General features: G+C 41.6%; 1 protein-coding gene across 4 annotated transcripts in view; it reads left to right on the top strand.

The window, feature by feature from the left end:
* The window catches only part of pak1 (p21 protein (Cdc42/Rac)-activated kinase 1), a 93,303-nt gene that overhangs the window by 41,870 nt on the left and 36,433 nt on the right, over positions 1-15,000 (top strand). For 3 of the 4 annotated variants that reach the window (XM_039787149.1, XM_039787151.1, XM_039787147.1), the window contains one exon: positions 13,912-14,131. In XM_039787149.1, the coding sequence (XP_039643083.1) occupies positions 13,939-14,131 (193 nt within the window). In that variant the 5' untranslated portion in view covers positions 13,912-13,938. Of the gene's footprint in view, positions 1-7,849; positions 7,982-13,911; positions 14,132-15,000 lie in introns of those variants that run through there. The other variant, XM_039787150.1, reaches the window with a different exon arrangement.

Genomic DNA, 15,000 nt, shown 5'->3' with positions numbered 1-15,000 from the left:
ATACAATATTAAAGCGCCCATATTCTGCTCATTTTCAGGTTCATAACTGTATTTTAAGGTTGTACCAGAATAGGTTTACATGGTTTAATTTTCAAAAAACACCATATTGTTGTTGTACTGCACAGCTCTCTCTCACTGCTGCAGATCCTCTTTTCACCTGGTTTCTGTTTTAGCTACAGAGTGAGACCTCTTTTCATCTTCTTCTTCTGTACTATCTTTGATTGCACTCGCACATGCTCAGTAGCTCAGATGTAGATCGTGTCAGCTAGCTAACTCTAGAGACGGTAAAAGAAAGCCTGTTTCTCCAACTTCAGTCAGTTACAAGGCAGGATCAGCTGGGAGACTTCTTCTAAATGAGGGCGCACATGGAAGTAGTTCTTTTGTAGATTATGGTGAACTTGTGTGTGTTGTAGCAGTGCTTTGCTATTGAGAACGACGTAGCATGCTAGGGTTAGCGTTAGCCGGCTAACGCTAGCATTAGCTGGCTAACGCTACGAGCTAACGGTTGTGGTTAGCCAGCTCATTTCGGACTGTGACGTCACAGTCCGAGCCGATTTTGAACAGCTCACTAGGAGACTGAAGGCAGGACACATTCAAAAACCGTATCTCACTCAGAACACCATGGATGGATTTATTTCAAAGTTTGTATGTGTGTGTGGAAGCACCAGAGACAGAAAATAACACCCCCAAATCCCAGAAAAAGTGTTTTTTTCATAATATGTGCACTTTAAGTTAACTGTTCCCACAATAAGTTTTTTTATTTCACCTTTATTTTGACAGGCAAGTCATTAAAGTGCCCATATTACTCATTTTCAGGTTTAAGGTTGTACCAGAATAGGTTTATATGGTTTAATTTTCAAAAAACACCATATTGTTGTTGTACTGCACAGCTCTCTCTCACTGCTGCAGATCCTCTTTTCACCTGGTTTCTGTTTTAGCTACAGAGTGAGACCTCTTTTCATCTTCTTCTTCTGTACTATCTTTGATTGCACTCGCACATGCTCAGTAGCTCAGATGTAGATCATGTCAGCTAGCTAACTCTAGAGACAGTAAAAGAAAGCCTGTTTCTACAACTTTGGTCAGTTACAAGGCAGGATCAGCTGGGAGACTTCTTCTAAATGAGGGCGCACATGTAAGTAGTTCTTTTGTAGATTATGGTGAACTTGTGTGTGCTGTAGCAGTGCTTTGCTAAAGGTAGCATGCTAATGCTACGAGCTAGCATTCAGAAACAGTATCTCACTCAGAACACCATGGATGGGTTTATTTCAAAGTGTGTATGTGTGTGGAAGCACCAGAGACACAAAATAACACCCCAAATCCCAGAAAAAGTGATTTTTTTTTTCATAATATGTGCACTTTAAGAACAAGTTCTTATTTACAGTGGGGGGGCCTTACAAGTAGAGCCAGACCGATATTATCGGCCGATGTCAGGCATTTTCCAAACTATCAATATCGGCATTTATAACGGCCGATAAATGAATATTTAAAACATAAAATAAAAACGGACGAAACACCCTTCAATCATGTTCTGAGTGTTGGCGTTGCATAGTTTGTCCACCAGAGGGCGCTCTACAACACACACACACAGAACACACACACACACACAGACACACACACACACACACACACACACACACACACACACACACACACACACACACACACACACACACACACACACACACACACACACACACACACACACACACACACACACAGAGCGCTCTACAACGTCCCTGTTGGCAGCACTCTTTGATTTTTGTTGTTGTTTTTGTTCAAAGGACTTTAAGTTTCATATCTTAATTTTGTATTTTTATTCATTTTATTTTAATATAACTATAATATATTTTGATGTTCTGTTGTGAATATAAAACAAAAGTTTCTTTTTAAACTGAATTATATTATTTTAGTGAGGACTCCTAAGTTAGGGAACTCTGTTTATGTTTTCTTAAGCGTTTCTGGATTTTGTTTTTTAAATATATATTGGCCGATATATCGGAATATCGGATTTGTAAATAAATCAACAAATATTTGTATCTATCGGCCTTAAAAATCCTTTTATCGGTCGGGCTCTACGTACAAGCGAGAAAGGCCACGTAGGAGAAGGGAAGGAGGGCTAGGAGATAATACAGTACCCTGAGCTATTTAAACTAGCTGATACATTTTTCTCTTACAGTGTATCTCTGTGTGTACTTCGTCCACAGCACTCCCACCAATCGGTCCCAAAACCTCCCAGTTAGAGAGGAAATGCAGTAAACATATTCTTTGTAAATCTTTAAAGGACTTCTGATACAGTATTAGGGGACCATTAAGGTCTATATAAAAGAGTCTTCAGATACAGTATTAGGGGACCACTAAGGTCTATATAAAAGAGACTTCAGATACAGTATTAGGGGACCACTAAGGTCTATATAAAAGAGACTTCAGATACAGTATTAGGGGACCACTAAGGTCTATATAAAAGAGACTTCAGATACAGTATTAGGGGACCACTAAGGTCTATAATAGAAGAGACTTCAGATACAGTATTAGGGGACCACTAAGGTCTATATAAAAGAGACTTCAGATACAGTATTAGGAGACCACTAAGGTCTATATAAAAGAGACTTCAGATACAGTATTAGGGGACCACTAAGGCCTATATAAAGAGAACTTCAGATATACAGTATAGGACCACTAAGGCCTATAAAAGAGACTTCAGATACAGTATTAGGGGACCACTAAGGCCTATATAAAAGAGACTTCAGATACAGTATTAGGGGACCACTAAGGTCTATATAAAAGAGACTTCAGATACAGTATTAGGGGACCACTAAGGCCTATATAAAAGAGACTTCAGATACAGTATTAGGGGACCACTAAGGTCTATATAAAGAGACTTCAGATACAGTATTAGGGGACCACTAAGGCCTATATAAAAGAGACTTCAGATACAGTATGGGGACCACTAAGGTCTATATAAAAGGACTTCGATACAGTATTAGGGGACCACTAAGGCCTATATAAAAGAGACTTCAGATACAGTATTAGGGGACCACTAAGGCCTATATAAAAGAGACTTCAGATACAGTATTAGAGGACCACTAAGGTCTATATAAAAGAGACTTCAGATACAGTATTAGGGGACCACTAAGGTCTATATAAAAGAGACTTCAGATACAGTATTAGGGGACCACTAAGGTCTATATAAAAGAGACTTCAGATACAGTATTAGGGGACCACTAAGTTCCAAAGAGCAACATGTCATGGGACCTTTAAAGTAAGTCACTGAAAGAACCAAGCAAGCCTTGCAGGCTTGTTGCATGATCCGAATTTCCTTCAAAACTTGACATTTTCAGTGTGTAGCTCGCTAGTTCGAAGGTTGTTGTTGTTATCCTGGAAAACGTACACAAACTAGATCAAGATAAAAAGGTAAATACATAAACTGAGAAGACTAACGAGAGAATTCAGTTTAACACAGACTGAATGATCAAAAATGTCTTGAATACAGAAAAGCTGTGTGTGTGTGTGTGTGTGTGTGTGTGTGTGTGTGTGTGTGTGTGTGTGTGTGTGTGTGTGTGTGTTGTGTGTGTGTGTGTGTGTGTGTGTGTGTGTGTGTGTGTGTGTGTGTGTGTGTGTGTGTGTGCATATATACATGATGTGTGTCTGTTAAATATGTTAAAATATACATTTGAAGTCTGGGCCTTGGGGGTTCGTCTCGTTACCGTGACGATATGATGTTGGAGTCGACTGCTGACAGACCTCTTCTCATCATCGCATCTACCTCTCTCTCTCTCTCTCTCTCTCTCTCTCTCTCTTTGTCTTCATCGCTGGTCATCATGTCTTTACTCCTCGCTGCTGTTTTTGGAGGTTTCAGAGCTCAGAAGAGAGCTTCTTCTTCTCCTCGACTTTCTTCCTCTTTTGTTCTTTTGTTGTGTTTTTTTGGCCCGGCCACGACGCGGTAACCTCTCTGTCTCTTTCTGTTTATGTCTCTTATTTATCTACACACACACACACACACACACACACACACACACACACACACACACACACACACACAGGTTGTTATGGACTTATGTGTGTACTGAGCGTCCCACAGTGTTGAGTGTGTTGTAATAGCAGGAGCTCCAGGAGCAGGCAGGGGCTCTGTGGCCTCGCCTTTGCCCAGAGACGCTGAGCTCTCCTGGGCTACGACATGGGCGGATCCCCGCTGGGTCTGCAAGCTCAGCTAAATGTTTAACACTGTGTGTGTGTGTGTGTGTGTGTGTGTGTGTGTGTGTGTTGTGTGTGTGTGTCTGTGTGTGTGTGTCTGTGTGTGTGTGTGTGTGTGTGTGTGTGTGTGTGTGTGTGTGTGTGTGTGTGTGTGTGTGTGTGTGTGTGTCTGTGTGTGTGTTCGTGTGTGTGTGTGTGTGTGTGTGTTTTACCAACATTATGATCGTAGCATTTTATAATTTGCTTTGCACATATGAAGAGTTTCAACTCGTGTGATTCAACCGGAGAGTAACAGCAGACAATCTGCTGCCTGTTTACACCGGCACCATCCTTTTTTTTGTTTAAAAATGGAAAAGCAGCAGTGTAGATGGGGCCTCAGCCTGCACCACATTGATCACTACTATAAAAGACATTATTGACTCTGTTAGGAAGGAAACAAATGTAATCTTCCTTGGCTGCTGGACGTTCATCTTATTTAGCGACGCACCACAACATGATAGGCGTATATACTGTGTATATATACAGTGTTGGGAAGGATACTTTCAAAACGTATTTCGTTACAGAATACAGAATACATGCCCACAAATGTAATTTGTAACGTATTCCGTTACGTTACTCAATCTGAAAAGTGTAGGAATGCAGCTATCACATCCAGCTTACTAAACAGGCCTATAATGGTGTGTTCTTTTTATTCCAACTAGCTGAATGTGTACCTGACCAAGCAGATAGATTATTGTATTGGTAGTCCCGAACTGCATACTACAAAAATCTAACCGCAGTCTTGCTACCACGAGCTAATTTTAGCTAACGTTAGCTAGCATGTCAAACGGGGCTAGTCAGTCTTTAAACGGCTCTGGAGCTAGTAAATCAGCACGTAGGAGAATGTAAAGTCGCACGTCAACGTTAAAATAGCAAGGTGACCAGTAAAACTACAGCAGACGACTACCCTTGGCTAATTAAAAAAATAGCTTACTTTAAGATGCTTCTTCAGGTTGGAGGTGGAGTAATTTGGACGCTGAAAGCAGGTTGGTTGCTGGCAAGCAGAGGTTGCACTGCACAGTTATATTTCATTCTCCCTGTTCGTTCTTTAATGTGAAATGCTGTTTGAATTTCCAAGATAGAAACTTATTCCTGCCCTGGCTCGGCGTCGGGTTCCGCACCTGCTTCGTTGATTGATCACGCAAATAGCTATTTTTTTCTATTTCATATCGGGGCTTCTGGAAAATGCATAGAGTTGCCTTAATTTAGTCAGAGTGAATAAACTCGTGAAACAGAGAAGTATCGTCATGTAATCCATTGATTTCAACAATGTAACTGTATTCTAAATACCAACGATTTAAATTGTAACTGTAACGGAATACAGTTACTCATAATTTGTATTCTGAATACGTAACGCCGTTACATGTATTCCGTTACTCCCCAACACTGTATATATATATATATATATATATATATATATACACACACAGTATATCACGCTACCAACAGTGAGATTGACTCGTTGCCTACGGGATGTGTCATAAATACACAAATAATCAAACTAAAGCTGCTCATCGGTCAACTATTTAGATAATCATTCGTTTGAGACATAAAAATTCTCTGATTCCAGCTTGTTACGTATGAATATTGTTTCTAGTGTCTTCTCTCCTCTGTGACAGTAAACTGAATATCTTTGAGTTGTGGACAAATACAAGACATTTGAGGACTTCGTCTTGGGCTTTTGGGACCATTTTCTGACATTTTATAGACCGAGCAACTAATCCAGTAATCCAGAAAGTAATCAACAGATTAATTGAAAAAGAAAACCGTTGTTAGTTGCAGCCCTAAATCGCACTGTTGCCCAGTTGCAGGTGACTTTGAGTGAATTGTGTGAATCTACAATCCGCGGCGATCCACACCAATGCAACGAACGTCTCCGACTTTCCTTCTGGTAAAGGTCTGCCTTGATGGTGAGAATGAAGAGATGCAGAGCGGGAGGAGACAGTGAAGACATGTTGGGTTTAAAATGCACGCTGTGTGTGTGTGCGTGCGTGCATGTGTGTGTGTGTGTGTGTGTGTGTGTGTGTGTGTGCGTCTGTGTGAAGTCTTCTTCCAGTAATTGCTGCAATAGCTGACATGGCATTTCCAGGAAGTGCTGACATTTAATGGTCATTTCCTTGGTGTGTGTGCATAATGTAAATCTCTGTACATAGACATACACTCTCTCTGTGTGTGTGTGTGTGTGTGTGTGTGTGTGTGTGTGTGTGTGTGTGTGTGTGTGTGTGTGTCAGAGGTGGTTTTTAAGGTATTAGCTTTGTTTGATGCAGTTTTGTTGCTTTTTACCAGTAAAATAGCGAGAGACGGATATTACGAGCAGGTCTGCAACTCACGATTATTTTCACAGTCGATTGTTCTCTCAATGAATCGAGCACTAGTTTGGTCTATAAAATGTCAGAAATTGGTGAAAAATTGTCGATCAGTGTTTCCCCCCCCAAAAGCCCACCGTGACATTCTCAAAACGTCAGCTGTGGCTACAAATCTGAAGGTTGGTGGTTCGATTCCCTGGTCCTGCAGTCCCATGTCGAAGGGTCCTTGGGCAAGACTCTGAACCCCAAATGGCTCCAAACATTTGTGTGGAGGAAATGTATGTGAATGTGTATCTGATGAGCAAGTGGCACCTTGTACGGCAGCCTCGCTCAATGACACATTCTCAGTGACACACACACACCGACACACACACACACACACACACACACAACACACACACACACACACACACACACAGAGGGAGTCTCAGAGAGAAAGGACAGTAGTCTCTCTGAGTGTTTGGGAAAACCCTCCGTCTGGTGAAACTCACTTTATGTTGTGATCATTTTTAGAAGATGACTGTGTGTGTGTGTGTGTGTGTGTGTGTGTGTGTGTGTGTGTGTGTGTGTGTGTGTGTGTGTGTGTGTGTGTGTGAGATGTAGCAGTGTGACAGTGTGTGGGTTTGTTTGATAACAGAGCTCTGCCGAAACTGACAGCAGTGTCTGAAATATGAGACCTCTGCTGTCTCGTCTCCACTGTGTGTGTGTGTGTGTGTGTGTGTGTGTGTGTGTGTGTGTGTGTGTGTGTGTGTGTGTGTGTGTGTGTGTGTAAAGATAAACATGTGAGTGTGTTATTTGTGTATGTGCTTTAGACCAACAGAGAGGTCATCACTTCCCTTTAAACAGTGATTGTTTGTGTGTGTGATGGCTGTAAACACACACACACACACACACCCTCTTCTTTACATTTGTGTGTGTGTGTGTGTGTGTGATGGCTGTAAACACACACACCCCTTCTTTACATTTGTGTGTGTGTGTGTGTGTGTGTGATGGCTGTAAACACACACACCCCTTCTTTACATTTGTGTGTGTGTGTGTGTGTGTGTGTGAGTGTGTGTGTGTTCAGGGACTAGTTTTAGAGTTCCTGTTGCCCTTACAGAGTCTAAATCTGTGTGTCTGTGTGTGTGTGTGTGTGTGTGTGTGTGTGTGTGTGTGTGTGTGTGTGTGTGTGTGTGTGTGTGTGTGTGTGCGTGTGTGTGTGTGTGTGTCGCCCATATACCCCACTTCCTCATGCGACTCACCTTGTGACATCACACCGTGACATCACCGTCTGTGCGAGGCGAGCTTGGTCAAAAGGCAGACGCAGCGTCACTCTCTCTCAGTCCCTCTCCTTTGCTTCAGCTCTCGGTCGATCAAACATTTTCCTTTTTGTCTTTTTGTCTTTTTGTTGTTGCCGTTTTCTTTCCGAAATCGACCAGAAGCTGCAAACGCGTTTGTCTGCTAAGGTAAGAGATGGAGGTCACCAGTTTTAGGTGGTTGAAGTGAAAACAATGTGTTTTTTTTAAATACCTTTTTGAGGCTAAATCTGTGTGAGGTGAACTTGCAATTTTTACTTTCACATTTCTGTTAAATCTCCTTTTTAAAATGTATTCGAGCACAAACAGTAGAGCTGGGCAATATATTGATATTATATAGATATCGTGATATGAGAATATATATCGTCTTTAATTTTGGTGGTTTTAAAGGCTGCATTACAGTAAAGTGATGTGGTTTTCTGAACTTACCAGTAGGGCTGTCCTCGACTAAAGAAATTCTTAGTCGACTAACACTAAGCTGTGCGCTTAGAGAGCTGGTTAAGACTAGAAAAGCACAATATAAATGTAGTTAATTAACCATCTGTAAAACTGAGTTTCCACTTTAAATATTGTGCTTACAATAAATGTGCTCATAAGTTTCTTGGAAATGAGTAACTAAGCATGAATAAGCATAAAAAATGACTTATCAACTAAAGAAAGACTAAGTCGACTAAAGAAATTAGTCGACTAATCGACTAAGAGGTGGCAGCCCTACTTAACAGACTGTTCTAGCTTTTCTGTTATTCACCTTTACCCACTTTAGTCATTGTAGCCACATTATTGGTGATTGTTTGTCAAAACTCATTGTGTTTATATTTTGTGAAAGCATCAACAGTCAACACTACACACTACATTATCGCCACAATATCGACATTGAGGTATTTTGTCAAAAAATATCGTGATATTTGATTTTTGCCATAAGGCCCAGCTCTAACAAACAGATTTCAATTCAATTCAATTTTATTTATAGTATCAAATCATAACATAGGTTATCTCGAGACACTTTACAGATAGAGTAGGTCTAGACCACACTCTATAATTTACAAAGCCCCAACAATTACAATAAGTCCCTCAAGAGACAGATGTTTCTTATTACTTTGCTTAATTTTTCTCTAGTTGACTTAAACCACATTTTTTGTCCAGTTTACTTAAACATTTTTTCTTTATTGTATTTTAGGACTCCTGTTACTTTGCAAATGGTTTCTAAAATGACAGATTTCATTGTGCAATGCGTCTCATCTCAGTACGCTTTTAACTAGAACATCCTTTCAGCGCATGCCTTTGCTGTTATATTTAATGTCGTTGTTTTCTTCGCTCATTATCATGGAAACAGTAAAATTCAGTTGAATTTCATGAATATCGACTCGAGGGAAATACGTTTCGGTCTCATCGGATTTTCTCTTGATCGATATATAGATCAGCTTATGCGGAAAAACGTTACTTTGCCGAATAAATTAATGAATTGCGATTAAGTTTTAGGTCATTTTATGGTTGCGACCCGCCACAAAACGAAGAAAAATAAGTTTTTAGTTCATTCCCGCCAAGTATTTCCGCTCTGTTTGCACACACGACAGGTGTCAACAAAGACATCATGGAAGTGGACGAACGAGGAGACGAGCAAAATATAGCTAAAGGTAAAGGTACTTTGTGGTCACATACTGTACAGGCCAAAAGTTTGGACACACCTTCTCATTCAATGTGTTTCCTTTTTATTTTCATGACTATTTACATTGTAGATTCTCACTGAAGGCATCAAAACTATGAATGAACACATATGGAATTATGTACTTAACAAAAAAGTGTGAAATAACTGATAACATGTTTTATATTTTAGATTCCTCAAAGTAGCCACCCTTTGCTTTTTTATTAATAAGGGAAAAACTTCCACTAATTAACCCTGACAAAGCACACCTGTGAAGGTAAAACCATTTCAGGTGACTACCTCATGAAGCTCATTGAGAGAACACCAAGGGTTTGCAGAGTTATCAAAAAAAGCAAAGGGTGGCTACTTTGAGGAATCTAAAATATAAGACATGTTTTCAGTTATTTCACACTTTTTTCTTAAGTACATAATTCCATATGTGTTCATTCATAGTTTTGATGCCTTCAGTGAGAATCTACAACGTAAATAGTCATGAAAATAAAAAGGAAACACATTGAATGAGAAGGTGTGTCCAAACTTTTGGCCTGTACTGTACATGCATAGCGTCAATGCATACATAGCGGAATTCATTCTCTGCATTTGAACACACCAGCAGTCATTTATATAGTTCTATTTTATAGTGATCCATTATCTGTTCAACACATGTTCTATTAAAGAAAAGATAGAAAACACATATTTGCGTGTGCTGTAAAGTGGTTAGAAAAAATGAAATTGGAATCGGCTAAAATCGGTATCGGCCGGCCTAGCTCAAATAAAATCGGAAATGGCCTAGAAAGTTGTAATCAGTGCATCTCTAATATCTCTAGTTGACTGTAACGGTGAATACGGTACGTTTCAGAGGTTGTCCTGATATAAACAGAGACGTTTTAGCAGCGAGACGCCACAACTCAGCGAGTTACTTCCTGTATCTGTGTCTGCCTGAGCGCATTGATTTCAATGTGAAAAGTAAACGAGTACACAGATTATGACCCATTCTTTTGCACCATAGTCACCAATGTAAACATTAGACCCATTTTTCACAAGCCACTTATCTCCAGAACAATTTGACACTAAAATGGCATTTTTCAGACGCACAAATTAGGAGAAAATTAACTTTTGTTCGAGACCTGTTTCTGTTTCTCAGGAACAAAACGCTGTGAGACGTTCCTGAACGCTGTAACAAAACAAATTTTCGTAAATGCTAAACATGGCTTTTAGCTGTGTAAATATCTAATGTTGAAGGAAAAAAATTATGCAAATGTAACTTTTCATCCATCCGCACAACGTCTGCTATGCTTTCAAACGATGCCGCGCCCCTTTAGGAGACAGGAAGTGGGAACCCTTTCATACCACTGGCGCATCGTGTAATGCACTTTCTTTATTATAGTTATAGAGAATCTTTGATATAACAAAGTAAAATGGAGGCACAACACATTACAACACCGAGTAGACTAAAGGATTCCTGTAATGAGACTGTAGCTGCTGGAAACACCTGCAGGGAGCTGAGACTGAGACGTTTATGGGGATCAATAGATCATAAATTAATAATCAACACCCTGTGTGTGTGTGTGTGTGTGTGTGTGTGTGTGTGTGTGTGTGTGTGTGTGTGTGTGTGTGTGTGTGTGTGTGTGTGTGTGTGTGTGTGTGTGTGTGTGTGTGTGTGCGTCCCAAATAGACTCCTCCTTCCTTGTGGGACTTTTCAGCAGGTTAGCTTGCTGTGTGATTGTGTGTGTGTGTTTAATGTGAGGGTGTTGTGGCGAAACCATTGATTAAAACTTCCTTCTTAGCCTCTCAGCTGTGTGTGTGTGTGTGTGTATATATATATATATCTCATCTCTTGACAAGTGCAGAAAGTTTGCTTCTCATAGCATTTAGGCCTGAGTCAGTAGACAAAGACACACACACACACACACACACACACACACATACACACACACACACTATGGTTTAGTCAGCATTGTGTTTGTAGATCAACCAACCACTCAGCGAGCAAATAGTAACTGCATTTTCTTTCTTTTTTTAGCTTGGATTTTCAGTTTCTGATTAAAAAAAAAATATTATATATATATATATATATATATATATATATATATATATATATATATATATATATATATTGTTTGTTGCATATTGTTTTCTGAAAGGTTTACTATCAATCAGAAAATAGCATTTTATTCCTCTGTGCTCCTTCTCTTCATTCCCTATACCAGAATAGGTTCACATGGTTTAATTTTCAAAAAACACCATATTTTAGTTGTACTGCACATTGCTGCAGCTCCTCTTTTCACCCTGTGTGTTGAGCTCTCTGTTTTAGCTACAGAGTGAAGCATCGCAGTTCTGTTACATCTTTGTTGGGAGTCGCACATGCTCAGTAGCTAGGTAAGGACTACTAGCCAGTCAGAAGCAGAGTATGAGGGCGAGCCCTGACAGTAGCTAGGTAAGGACTACTAGCCAGTCAGAAGCAGAGTATGAGGGCGTGCCCTGACAGTACCTAGGTAAGGACTACTAGCCAGTCAGAAGCAGAGTATGAGGGCGTGCCCTGACAGTACCTAGGTAAGGACTACTAGCCAGTCAGAAGCAGAGTATGAGGGCGAGCCCTGACAGTACCTAGGTAAGGACTACTAGCCAGTCAGAAGCAGAGTATGAGGGCGTGCCCTGACAGTACCTAGGTAAGGACTACTAGCCAGTCAGAAGCAGAGTATGAGGGTCCTGACAGTAGCTAGGTAAGGACTACTAGCCAGTCAGAAGCAGAGTATGAGGGCGGGCTACACTAGCAGCTAGGCGACAGTGGTGGAATGTAACCTAAAAAGTACAAATACTATTGTTACTGTACTTACGTACATTTTTCCCATATCTGTACTTTACTTAAATAGAATCAATAGTGCATACTTTTGACTTTTACTTCGTTACATTTTGCAGCAGTTATCTATACTTTCTACTCCACTACATTTCTACAATGTTCCGTTACATTTTGGTTACATTTTCTGATCAGTTTTTCGCTAAAACGTCTTCCTTCGTCCAGAAAAGCGACTCCGTAAAGAGAGGCTGGTTCATTACACGGAGGACAGACCAGAGTTTAGTTTTCAGATATTGGCCTACACAGTATATAATATAGACATTAAAGTGATGGTTCGGAGTAATTTCACCCTAGGGTCCTCCTTTGCACCATGACCTCGAGCCAAACACCCCCCCAGAAGCTTTTTTCACCTGGGTCTAACATTGGGAGAGTTAGCGTAGAGTAGCGTTAGCCGCTGAATAGCTTAGCGCGGGGCTAATGGACCCAACTGTGTATCTCGTAGGTTACCCCACTAATAATGCCCGAAATGATACCAAACTTCTAAACTAGTACAAATAGGTTATGCTCTCATAAAATGATGGATTGGAAAGTTTGTAAGTACACCAGAAGTTTATGAACACTTGCCTGCTCTCTTCAGCTCTCTGTTGCTGCTGCTGCTACCTGCAGTTAGACGAGTGCTTAGGGCCGTCTACAAATTACTACACCGAAAAGAGATACAACAAAAATATTTATTAACTCAATGATTAAATAAGGTAATGTCTCCAAACTTACCTCAATTATTACTTGTCTCCTGCTAGTTATACTACAGCACTTACATAAGTTAAATTAAAAAAGAACCCACCCCTCACCCCTGCCTCCTCTCTGATTGGTTGAACCCACCCCTCACCCTGCCTCCTCTCTGATTGGTTGAACCCACCCCCTCACCCTGCCTCTTCTCTGATTGGTTGAACCCACCCCCTCACCCTGCCTCCTCTCTGATTGGTTGAACCCACCCCTCACCCTGCCTCTTCTCTGATTGGTTGAACCCACCCCTCACCCTCTGCCTCCTCTCTGATTGGTTGAACCCGCCCCCTCACCCTGCCTCCTCTCTGATTGGTTGAACCCGCCCCCTCACCCTGCCTCCTTTCTGATTGGTTGAACCCACCCCTCACCCTCTGCCTCCTCTCTGATTGGTTGAACCCGCCCCCTCACCCTGCCTCCTCTCTGATTGGTTGAACCCACCCCCTCACCCTGCCTCCTCTCTGATTGGTTGAACCTGCCCCCTCACCCTGCCTCCTCTCTGATTGGTTGAACCCGCCCGTCACCCTCTGCCTCCTCTCTGATTGGTTGAACCCACCCCTCACCCTGCCTCCTCTCTGATTGGTTGAACCCACCCCTCACCCTCTGCCTCCTCTCTGATTGGTTGAACCCGCCCCTCACCCTCTGCCTCCTCTCTGATTGGTTGAACCCGCCCCTCACCCTCTGCCTCCTCTCGGATTGGTTGAACCCGCCCTCTGCCTCCTCTCTGATTGGTTGAACCCACCCCTCACCCTCTGCCTCCTCTCTGATTGGTTGAACCCACCCCCTCACCCTCTGCCTCCTCTCTGATTGGTTGAACCCACCCCCTCACCCTGCCTCCTCTCTGATTGGTGTTCTGTGCAGGAGCGGCCAGCTGCAGCCTAGCTGAAGATGTCTGATAATGGGGAGGTCGAGGACAAGCCCCCAGCTCCGCCCATGAGGAACACCAGCACCATGATTGGCTCCTGCAACAAGGACCCCGCCCCCCTCAACCACGGCTCCAAGCCCCTCCCGCCCAACCCGGAGGACAAGAAGAAGAAAGACCGCTCGATCCGATTCATCCTGACGGGAGGAGGCGATAAGAGTGAGTACCGAGAGACGTTATACAATAATTCCTCATCATGGACACATCGTCGGGCGTTTACAGTCCCTCCAGAAAAACACGAATATGCGATCACATAATTCAATTTCATCGCATAAAATTGCATAAATATCAGATAGCATATTCCATCGCATTTTTTAAGAAAACGTGGCGCATAATCAAGGATTTTTACCCGCAACAATCACAAAAAAACTCCCTTCCAAATTCTCTGATTCCAGCTGGTTAAATGTGAATATTGTTCTAGTTTCTTCTCTCCTCTGTGACACTAAACCGAATATCTCTGAGTTGTGGACAAAGCGAGACATTTGAGGAGAATCACAACAAATAATAATATAAAAGCCTGTAAATCAGAATCTTATCGAGGCTAAGCTGTTTCCTGCAGTTGTCCGGTGATTTGCTAAACTCTTTGTAGATTTGTGATACACCAGTTTCTTTTGCTACATTGGGCACTCAACTTTTAGGTTGTCGTCTGCGCAAAATGTTGTACGATGTCACTGCCCGATGTGAGTTGAGCGCAGATGTGAGTCGCGCATGCGTCACTTTGCGACAAGTAGCCTCCAAGATGCTAACGGCGTAATGAGCTAACGTCAGCAATCAAACAGTCATAGATAGCTACAATGTTTTTGAAATGACTGCTGCTGCTGCTGCTGGCTACAAGTTAGCAATCAAACACAACAAAGGCTGTCACTTGAATGGCGTTTGGAGCTAACGTTAGCAATCAAACAATCATAGATAGCTATAACATTAGCAATCAAACAATCATAGATAGCTATAACGTTAGCAATATAACGATCATAGATAGCTACAACGTTAGTAATCTAACAATCATAGATAGCTACAACGTTAGCAAT

This window comes from Perca fluviatilis, chromosome 2 (assembly GCF_010015445.1).
Source record: "Perca fluviatilis chromosome 2, GENO_Pfluv_1.0, whole genome shotgun sequence".
NCBI classification, from domain to species: domain Eukaryota; kingdom Metazoa; phylum Chordata; class Actinopteri; order Perciformes; family Percidae; genus Perca; species Perca fluviatilis.
This window is presented reverse-complemented; position numbering and strand designations above follow the sequence as displayed.